Source organism: Nycticebus coucang, chromosome 3 (genome assembly GCF_027406575.1).
Source record: "Nycticebus coucang isolate mNycCou1 chromosome 3, mNycCou1.pri, whole genome shotgun sequence".
Lineage (NCBI taxonomy): Eukaryota > Metazoa > Chordata > Mammalia > Primates > Lorisidae > Nycticebus > Nycticebus coucang.
In genome coordinates, this window is record NC_069782.1 from 62,115,973 (window position 1) to 62,126,309 (window position 10,337).

A 10,337-nucleotide genomic window follows, 5' to 3' on the forward strand; every position below is an offset into this window, starting at 1 on the left:
CTCTAGGCCAGGACTGCTCTCGTCTCCCCCGGGGACATCCTCTGACTTTGCTTTTTCTTGTGGAAACATTCAAATATGTGTGAATAAAAAGTGTGTAGTGCCTGAGTGCATAGGTCATCCCCTCTGCCTGGGTCGTCAGGCGGTGGCCTCCTCACCCTCAGAGCAGTCCCAGGCCCCCTGTCTTTCTGCTTCTGAAGTGATCTCTGGGGAGATCCGGTTACTGGACCCCAGCAGCGTGAGGAGCTTCTAATCTTCTCCAGGCCTGTTCCAGTGGGCAGAGGTCCCCAACAGGAGAGTAGGCAGAGAAATAAGGCTGTCCTGTTTCCCTTCACCATCTACTGCCCTTGGTCTTTCTAGGTCCCTCTCAGTAGGAGGTCTGAGTTGTAGCCTTAGTCCACCTTCTAATGAAAGAACACGGGGCGCGGCTTGACCCAGCAGATGTGGAGACAATCAGAAGGGCATCACTCCCTGTCACATGCAGAACACACACATCAGAAGTGTGCATCCCCCCCATCTAGTGACCCTCCTCTTGCTCCTGTCTAACCCCTTCCACAAGGGTACTCCTATTCTGGTGCCTGCCTGTGTGGACCAAATAAAACCCTCTACAACCTGTATGTGGCCTCTGGTCTGCAGTGCCAGCCTGTGAGGCCGCTGCCCTACCATAACCTTCATGCTGGGGGAGCAGGATGGTGCTGGGGCTGGGAGTCTTCAGAGTCATGGGCTTTTGCCCTGGGATACTGAATTTCCCTCTAGGTGTCTATTCTGGGAGCTGCCATTTGCGGGGTGGGAGGGACAGGCTGGAGCTCAGTGCCTTGTTGGTTGCAGTGATGCGGACCCAGGGGAGCCTGCGGCTCATCCTCAACACCAAGCTATGGGCTCAGATGCAGATCGACAAGGCCAGCGAGAAGGGCATCCGCATTACAGCCATGGACACCGAGGACCAGGGTGTGAAGGTCTTCCTCATCTCGGTGAGTTGCCCCAGGATGCCCCTCACAGCCACCAGCCTCTGGGAAAGAGGAGTGACCAGCACAGCTCCCAGAGGATGGCAGCACTCCTTTGAAGTGCCCAGGAAGGGAGGGGCCACACACCTTGTCCCACCAGCCACACTGAGGCTTCTCGGCACACCGGGCACCATAGGTGGTGCTAAGGGGTGCTAGTCTGGGTGTAGACATGGAAGGTGGGCCCCCTGGGAGGTGAGTGAGTGAGCAGGGAGGCCCTTTCCTCACAGCAAGAAGCAGTAGTGGCATCTCCTAATAAGCCCCCCAGGGCCACGTGGTGGTGACAGCAACACAGGTGCAGACTCTGAGCCCCTGGGGGAAGCTGGCGGGGGAGGGCAGTGCTGGGGAAGGCTCAGAGCCCAGGCCCAATACCAGCTTTGGGGCTGGGGTGCTTCAGTCCACTGTTGGGCAGGGCAGGGATGAGGGGATTAAGCTATAGTCACTGCCTAGGACACAGGGTTGGGTTCTTCCCAGTTGCTGTGGACCCTCTGTGGGACAGCCTCTGGAAGCACTTATCCATGGTAGTCATCTTCCTTTTCCTAGCCCAGAGGAACTGTTGGGACTTGGCTGAGATGGGGTCAGGTGTTCAGGGTGAACACCCCCATGGGACAGATGGACAGATGATAGCATATCCACCAGCCGTGACCTCTGGGCCCCAGACCAGCACTGACCTGCCTGACCCTCTCAGCCCCTCAGGACCTGGCATTTCTGTTACTGTCCCCGGCAAGCGGGTAGAGTACTAGAGTCCCGAGGGCCTTACAGCCCCTGTATCCCCCAGGCCAGCTCCAAGGACACAGGTCAGCTGTATGCAGCCCTGCATCACCGCATCCTGGCCCTGCGCAGCCGTGCAGAGCAGGAACAGGAAGCCAAGATGCCTGCCCCTGAGCCTGGGGCAGCCCCATCCAATGAAGAGGATGACAGCGATGATGACGATGTCCTGGCTCCCTCAGGGGCTAATGGAGCTGGTGAGCCAGGCAGTCCCCACTTTGGGGAACCCAAGAGGGCTGGTATGCAGGTCCCCAGTGACCTCTGGGCAGGGTTGTCCTGACGGGAGAAGTCCAGGTTTTTTCCAGGGTGGACCAGGCCCAAATATAAGGGGCTACTGCTTCCCTGCAGGTGCTGGCGACGAAGGAGACGGGCAGACGGCTGGGAGCACATAGCGGCTGGGCTAGCTGCACACCAGGCTGCTGCTTTGTCCGTCTGTCTGCCCATCCACCTCCTCCCCACAGGCAGCATGGAGGGGTGCTGGGTGCCAAACCCTGCTGGGTGGGCCACAGTCTGGAGCTGCACATCCTGTTCAAAGCAGACTTGGAAACTGCCTGAATGTGGTTTGGGACATGAGAACTCATCATATTGATGAGCAAAACAAAAAAGAACATTTCTTCCCTCCCCTCCTTTGAATTGAAATGGCACATTAAGGCTTGTCACGGCTTCTTACTGGGACTGGAGACCTCCTTACTTCACCCCTTGTGTTTCTACCTTTTGTGTCCAGCCAGAGCCTCTGGCCTCTCCACTACCCACACCACCTGCCCTATGGGGAGGAGCTGGCCCTCTACTGTGCCTAGGGCTCCCTCCCCACCCCCACCCACCTGCTGAGCTCCCTCCTCCCAGCAGCCTGGCCTTGGGAACTCATGGAAGTGTATACACTGGGCCTTGTGGACAGTTTAACTACTCTCTATTTCCCACTTTTCATATTCTGATTTGGGGTTTATATTTTACAGATCTTTTTTGTTTCTTTTTATTTTCAAAGGCTCTGTTTTTAGTTTCTTCAATTAATGTGCCCTGAAGCATTGAGATGGCACAGCCCATCCCCTTTTCCTTCTAAGGTCCTGGCCTCTGAAGTGAGGGGTCAAGCTGCTCTGGGGGTTTGGACCCCCACTTGTTTCTCGCCCCAGGTTCCTCCAGGCTGAGTCATGGAGTACTGAGGGTTGGGCCTTTGGCCTGGTCTGGAGAGTGCCTATCTGGAAAAAGGTCCCTGAATGGGGAGGGTTTCCCACCCTCATCCCTGTCCACATCATGTGGTTCACCCATCATCATGCCCCCAGGCACAGACCTGCTTCCTGCTGTTGGCTATTCCCTCCCCAGCCTCAGACATCACTGTCCCCAACACTGTGACCATGGGCATATCTGAGGAGGACCCTAACCAGGCCAGGGGCTGGCCTCTGACAACAGGCTGTCCCATGCATGTAGCACATAGAAACAGGCACCTGTGCCCACCCCACTCTATCGTGTAGCCAAGAGTCAGCCAGGCATCTTCTGCCTGGGGAGGCTGCAGAGGAGGTCCCCCATGCCAGGGCATCCTCAGAACTTCAGGGGACATCACCCCACCCCACACTGGAGGGTGAAGAGAAGGCTGTGCTGCTCACACTCTGGGTTAGCTGGAGCCCTCAGCCTGGGCAGCTCCGTTGGCTGGCACTGCCCAGCAAACCTGCATCTGGGAGTATAGAAGAGACCTCCCGAGAGATCAGTCACACTTCCGTGCTTTAAGCCTTAGCCAACTAGTGAAAGTAAAACCAGATAATGCCCGTGTGTTTTGGAACATTTATGTAAGATTGTCATATGAGGGTGGCGCCTGTGGCTCAGCGGGTAGGGCGCCGGCCCCATATGCCGAGGGTGGCGGGTTCAAACCCAGCCCCGGCCAAACTGCAACAAAAAAATAGCCAGGCGTTGTGGCTGGCGCCTGTAGTCCCAGCTACTCGGGAGGCTGAGGCAAGAGAATCGCTTAAGCCCAGGAGTTAGAGGTTGCTGTGAGCTGTGTGAGGTCACGGCACTCTACCGAGGGCGATCAGGTGAGACTCTGTCTCTACAAAAAAAAAAAAAAAAAAAAAAGATTGTCATATGAAATGTATTTGGGAACTACATTAAACTTTTAACTAAAACCCTGGCCTTCCACATGCCCCAGGGGCCTCAGGAAGCCAGAGGACCTGGCCCTTGCCTTGTACTCCATATCTAGGCAGGTGTCCTCACTCTGCCTCCCCACCCAGGGGTCACCTAGGGGCCCACAGGAGGGCAGGCACATCAACAGGGACACCTGAGGCCTCAGGTCAGTACAGTGTCAGTGTCCTTTATTCCACCTCTGTCTGGTAGCAGGGCAGGAACCTAGTTCAGCTGGTTCTGCAGCCTCAATTCCCCTGCCCACCCTTTCCTCACCAGGGCCCTGCTCAGCTCAACTCAAAGTGAGAAGGGTCCTGGCTGGGGATGGGAGAGGGGTGCTGAGCTAGGGCACTGCTCACAGCTGCCAAGCACTGATCATGGCCACAAACTCTTCATCTGTGTCCATGGAGACATTCACACCACTGTAGTCCTGGAATTCTGCCAGCGTGACCTGGGGATACAATGTGTTTTAGGGGGAACTAGAGGCCCCGATGGGCTGCCTCAGGTGGAGGTGGGACCCGCCGGGCCACCCACCTGCCCATCCTCAGAGGAGTCGAAGTTGTCCAGGAAGTGGCCGAGCACCTCCTCCTCAGTCCACTCCCCACTGTGTACCTTGGGGTGGGAGCAGCCACTGTAGACCCCATGGAGGTCATCCACTGTCACCACACCGTCCCCCCTGCCATCCAGCTTAGCAAATGCGGCTGCAATAACTGCCTTCCAGGCCGGGGACATAGGAGGCTGTGGGGAGGCAGTCACTGGGAGCAGAGCTCGGCAGGTCTCCCCAGCCCTCCCTTCCACCTCCCAGAGCACATGCAGAGAGGGGCCTGCTACCCCTGAGTGGGCGCCACCTCTGGGTCTCATGCTTGGATGCCTCACACCCAGAAGATGCGCCAGGTGGGTGGGGCCTCACCCGCAGAGCCCACAGGAATTCCTCCAGGTCCAGCCTTCCACTGCCATCCCGGTCCCAGTGCCTGCACAGGGCCTCCACCTCTGCCTCTACCAGCACCAGTCCCAACTGGGCCAGGCCCTTCTGGAGCTCCCCCGCGTCCAAGCATCTGCTCCTGTCCTCGTTCTGGTGGCGGAAGAGCCTGGGGGACAGGGACATGGTTGGATGAAGGTCTTGGTGGCTGGGGTAGGGGGGGTGCAAATGGTCAGCTCACCTGGCTAGGCTCTGGATGCCTGAGGCCCCTTGGGACAGGCACTATTCCCAGAGTTCTCCACAGTGGCATCCACACTGTCCATGCTGGATTGGGGTTCCGTGTGTAGCTGCTGGGGGAGAGGGCAAGGGGAAACTTATTCCCTGCCAGCCAGCCCCACCCTGGGCACTTGTCCCTCACTTGCTTCGCTGGCCTGTGTCTGCCCCACTGATGGCTGAGCCCAGTGTTCGCTGTGCGTCCTGCCCAGTTTGTTGCTAGGGGACAGTGGCTCTGGAAACTGGGAGGGCCCCAGCTGTAACCCTCACTGTGCTGGGGCATGTGGCAGGGCTGGGAGGGATAGGGTGGAGGCCTGTGACAGAGCCATGCCCAGGTGGGCAGGGAGGAGGGACAGGCTACAGCCCTGAAGGGATGGAAGTGTCCTGGGTGGAAACAAAGCTGTGGTGGGAGATGCTTGCACCCTGATTTCCTGTGTGGCCTAGGGTGAGTCGCTTCCCCTCTTTGGGCTTCATGGGCAGCTTGGCCAAAGCCAGGGCCCACAGAATTGCCAAGCAATCAAAAATCAAAAGGACTCCAGGTAACCCTGATCCTGGGGGTCCCAAGGTCTCCCACTCAGGCCTACATCCAGTAAGAGGTCCTCTCAGCATTAACCATGGCAAAGCTGGTAGTTTTGGAGCCAGTCACAGTATTTTTGTTGTGGCATTACTTGGCGTGTTCTTGCATTACAAGATGGGTGAGCCAGAGACTGGCACCAAGTGAAGAAGTGGCCCTCTGAGCCCTGATGTAAACGACAAGGGACAAAGGCCACCTCACAGAAGGCCTTTGATAGAGGCTTCAGACATGAATTTCAGGCCAGGCTGGTCACGTGTCCCAGGATTTAACAATGTAGGCTCTGTTAGGAGCCTGCAGCCTATAGTAGGAACCCCCAGGGATTATCAGAGGCTTTTCAAAGCTTGGCCTAACAGTGCAATTGTGTTGTTGGAAGTTGCCTTTGCAGTTAATCTACAAGCTACCCAGTGCTGTGGTTCAGATCATGGGTGGTATAACACTTGTCAGTTTTATGAGGTGTCACAGTGACATTTTACTGTTAATTTTTTTTTTTTTTTGACAGTCTCACTATGTTGCCCTTAGTAGAGGGCTGTGGCGTCACAGCACACAGCAACCTCTAACTCTTGGGCAATTGTGATTCTCTTGTCTTAGTCTTCCAAGTAGTTGGAACTACAGGCTACAACACCCAGCTATTTTCTTTTTTGGTTGTAGTTGTTTGGCAGGCCCCGGTTGGGTTCGAACCCATCAGCTCCGGTGTATGTGGCTGGCAACCTAGCCACTGAGCTACAGGTGCCGAGCCAGTACTGAAATTCTGATGGCTTGCTGGAATCCAAAACGATTGAGTAGGCAGAGAAAAACTTCATTGTGTTTTTTTATATTACAAACATGCATTTTTTTACCTATAAAAAAATTGTAAAATATAATCACAATATTATAATTTTGTTTTGGCTTTTTTTTTTTTTTTGAGACAGAGTCTTACTCTGTTGCTGTGAGCTAAGATAAGGCCATAGCTTAGCTCACAGCAACCTCAAACTACTTCTGGGCTCAGGTGGTTCTCCTGCCTCAGCCTCCTAAGTAGCTGGGACTACAGCTACTCACCACAATGCCTGGCTACTTTTTCCATTTTTAATACAGACCAGGTCTGGGTCTTGCTTAGGCTGGTCTTGAATTCCTGAGCCCAAGCGATTTTCCTGCCTTGGCCTCACAGAGTGCTAGGATTACAGGTGTGAACCACTGCGCCTGGCCTGGCATCTCATTTTAAAAAGAGTTAAAAATTTCAAAAGAACCTCCACCAATGTTGGAAGTGCCGTGGCCCTTCAGAACTGGAGGCCGTTTCTCTTCACTTTTCTGAGCCTCATTTTGCACAACTGTAAAATAGGACAATGCCTGTGTCTACAGGTGGCTGCAAAGATCAGACACGATCACGTGTTTAGAGTGCCTGACACAAGCTCCCTAGACTGTATCTCATGTCAAGACCCAGGGGAGCTCCAGCCTGAACCACAAACACAGAGGGCCACCTCTCCAGACCCCTGCCAGGAAGAAAGGATGAAGAAGGCCAAGAAATCATCTTGTTTATTCCTAGGCAAAGACAGGCCCCAGCCTGCCTCCCCCTTTGTACAAACAGTCCCCCACCCCCCACCCCCCGGCTTTATTCATCCTGAAGAGAAAATGGGGCCATTGTTATTGCACAAAGGGGAAATCACCATTTGATTCCAGGTGTGCATGCAGTGCCTTCCTGAGGGCTGGGGTGGCCACTGACCTGGGCTGAAAAAGACTCTGCACCCACCCACCCCAGCAGTTCCTGTTCCTGGTATAACCATTTCCTGAGTGAGGAGGCTGGAGAACTATTGCTGTCCAGGCCAGGCATGGAAGGCACAAGGCTTCTTTACCTGGTTTAAAAGCAAGGTACCATGATGCCCTGGGCCAAGGACAATGTAGAAACAGGAGTTAAGAAAATAGATTCTCTGGGCTGAGATAGCTACTTGTTAAAAAAGTTAGACTGGCCTGAACAGGGACTGGCTCCGTTCAGGACCAACAGACCTTGCTGGGGCTCCTGGAATGTGTTAAGCCCTGAAGACAAACAGGGAATCAGACGGAGAAATCCCTGGCTTCATGGAGCTTACATTCTGATGGTAAGAAAACAAAATGTGGAAAACAAAAAATCTACCCAATGTAAAATGGCATGAGGTTTAGAGGTTCTCAGTTCTGATCTGGCGTAAAGAAAAAACTTCAGACCTGAGATGGGGGCTGCCTCAGGAGAAATAATAAAAAGGGACAGAACAACTCAAGTAATGTGAAACTTGCTGCCATCTGCCTCCACCAGAGGGAAAGGTCTCAAACTCAGTTGCTTCAAGACAGATAACCTAAGAGAAGTGAGGGGACCAGTTGAAACTCACACCAAGCTAAAAGGGTACCCTAGACTCAGATCTAAGCAAGCATGTCCCCATCTTGCCAGAAATCCAGATTTATGTATGAGCATTGTCAATTTTTAACAAGGGTGATTGATTTGAACTTCAAAAAACAAATTCTGTCTGCATTAAACATCCTCATTTGGCCTGTGGGTCTGTTTTCAGCTTATTTTGATGCTATGACTCTGCCACAGGGTCCCCACCAGAACACTAAGGACACCCAAAACAGTGGCCTGTCTCCAGATTCACACTGTAGTCCCAAATACCGCAGGCTGGAGCTGGTCCATGTCCCCTTCTTCCCCAGTGCTATTAGTAAGGGGTAGGTCAGGCACACCAGGGAGTGGGTAGTTGGGGTCACTGACTAGCAGAGGTCCCAGGCGCTCAGCCTCAGCCAGGGCAGCCAGCAGCCTGGCCAGGGGCAGCCGGCAGTAACAGATGTCCTGCAGCATCTCAGCCCAGGGCTGCAAGTGTCTGATGAACTCATCCCTCTGGTGCACAGCGGCCGCAGCCTGTGGACAGTAGCCTCAGAAGTCAGCAGCTGCTCCCGGAGAGTGACAATCTCACTGGCAGGAAGGCAAGATGAGGTGGTTACAGTCCTGGGCATCAGAGGGTCTGCTCCTTCCTACTTCTGACTCCCCCGAGGCCCCCCGTAATCTTTAGGGGTAAAGTCTCTACTCTTCCCTCTGCCTCGGGGTCCTTCATATTATTGGACTCAGTGTTATCTTCCCCTAAATTCGTATGTTGAAGCCCTAATCCCCAATGGGAAGGTATTTGGAGATGAGACCTTTGGGAGATAATTAGGGTTAGATAAGGTCATCATCAGGGGCCCCCCACAATGAGATTAGTAAATACCCTTATATGAAGAGAAACCAAAGAACTCGTGGCTCTCTGCCATGTGAGGACGCAGGGAGAAGGCAGCAGCCTCAAGCCATGAAGACAGCCTTCACTACACCCTGGCGCTGCTGGCACTCTATTCTCAGAATTCACCTCCAAAACTGTGAGAAATAATTCTGTTGTTTAAACTACCCATTTTATAGTAGTTTTTTATGGCAGCCCAAACTAAGACAGACTTCATCACTGCTCACTTTTCCTGTGGTTCCCTCTGCCCCAACATCTTTTTCCTCTTCCATGAAGCCTTCCCTTTGAGACCTCTCAGGTCCCTATGTGCACTGCCTTCAAACTCCTTAACTACTTGTGTTGTAACCACCCAGTGATGTGTCTGTCTCCCCCACTGGACTGTGAACTCTCTATGGGCAGGGCTGTGTAGGTCTCACCGGTTGATGTAAGTGCCAACCCAGCACAGTACCTGGCACAAAGTATATGTTCCATAAAGATGAGTGAATGCATCCCATTAGCTCTGAATTAGTAATCATTTCCCACCTGAGCCCAAGCTACTCCCTCCTTTCTGGGTGCTTGTCTTATCTCATCCCTTTCAATCCTCAGCTGCCACAGGGGCTCTTCAAAAACGCTGATATAATTCCATCCTCCCCTGCTCAAGAGCCTACCATGGCCCCGATGCCTATGACTGGTGATCAGTGGTCCCTGTGCCACTCAGTACCAGTTGATTCTGTGTGTGGTAAAGTGGGCCCTGTTTGAAATTAGAGATCCACGCTTGGGTCACATCTCTCAACTTTACATACTGATGACTAATTCGAGTTTTTTGGTATTTCTTTTTTCAATCCCACCAGCAGGCCAGCTTCCACATTGAATGCACACGGTTCCCCCTGCCCTTGCTTGCTTTCCGATCTCGGCTCCGCCTCCGCCCATTTCCTCCGAGAAGTCCACCGGGCCTCATCAGTCCTTGGCGCAGCCCAGCTCGTCCAGGGCAGCGCGCAGCTGCTGGTCGTGGCGTGCTGTGCGCTCCGCCGTGTCCAGCCGCGCTTCCAGCTCCGCTGCGCGTCGGTGCACGGCCGCCAGGTGTGCGTTTGCCTCCCGGATTTGCAAGGCAGGAGGTGCAGACATGGTTCCGGCAGCAATCTAGGCATGGCCACACACCCCCGACCGCCCCAAACCGGCAAGTCGCTGCCCCACCCTCCGACCGGTTTCCTCAGAACCTGGTCTTGATTGGCCATGGCCCTTACTGGACTTCACCTCCAGGGCCGGCTTGCCTTTCCTCCAACCTGAACATCCTTACTGGTTCTGGCATCTTGAAACTCCGCCCCTGAGCCCGGCCTAACTCCAAGATCGGTCTTGACAGACCATGCCCAATGTCCTCCAGTGTCTCCCCCAGCTCAGGCTCGGGAAATGGCATCGGTCTCGCCTTAGAGACAAGCCCCGCCTTACTTAAAATAAACACCAGGATTGGTCCAGACCTCACAGAACGGCAAGCCTGGCCACGCCCCTAGAACCTACAC

The 10,337-nt window shown here is 54.1% G+C and overlaps 3 protein-coding genes across 21 annotated transcripts in view; 1 reads left to right on the forward strand and 2 right to left on the reverse strand.

Moving 5' to 3' along the window:
- Positions 1 to 2,433, forward strand: part of RANBP3 (RAN binding protein 3) — a 64,195-nt gene extending 61,762 nt beyond the window's left edge. For all 19 annotated transcript variants that reach the window (XM_053585979.1, XM_053585980.1, XM_053585981.1 and 16 more), the window contains 3 exons: positions 826 to 968; positions 1,777 to 1,963; positions 2,115 to 2,433. In XM_053585979.1, the coding sequence (XP_053441954.1) occupies positions 826 to 968; positions 1,777 to 1,963; positions 2,115 to 2,158 (374 nt within the window). In that variant the 3' untranslated portion in view covers positions 2,159 to 2,433. The remainder of the gene's footprint in view (positions 1 to 825; positions 969 to 1,776; positions 1,964 to 2,114) is intronic.
- CAPS (calcyphosine) lies at positions 2,343 to 5,123 on the reverse strand. Its single transcript, XM_053585989.1, is given in 5 exon segments — positions 2,343 to 4,323; positions 4,407 to 4,610; positions 4,783 to 4,960; positions 5,033 to 5,087; positions 5,090 to 5,123. Coding segments are annotated over 5 exon segments (558 nt in total). The 5' UTR covers positions 5,115 to 5,123; the 3' UTR covers positions 2,343 to 4,227.
- Positions 5,124 to 8,228: 3,105 nt separating this feature from the next.
- VMAC (vimentin type intermediate filament associated coiled-coil protein) lies at positions 8,229 to 10,008 on the reverse strand. Its single transcript, XM_053585991.1, is given in 3 exon segments — positions 8,229 to 8,488; positions 8,491 to 8,542; positions 9,769 to 10,008. Coding segments are annotated over 3 exon segments (489 nt in total). The 5' UTR covers positions 9,946 to 10,008.
- Between the last annotated feature and the right edge of the window lie 329 nt (positions 10,009 to 10,337).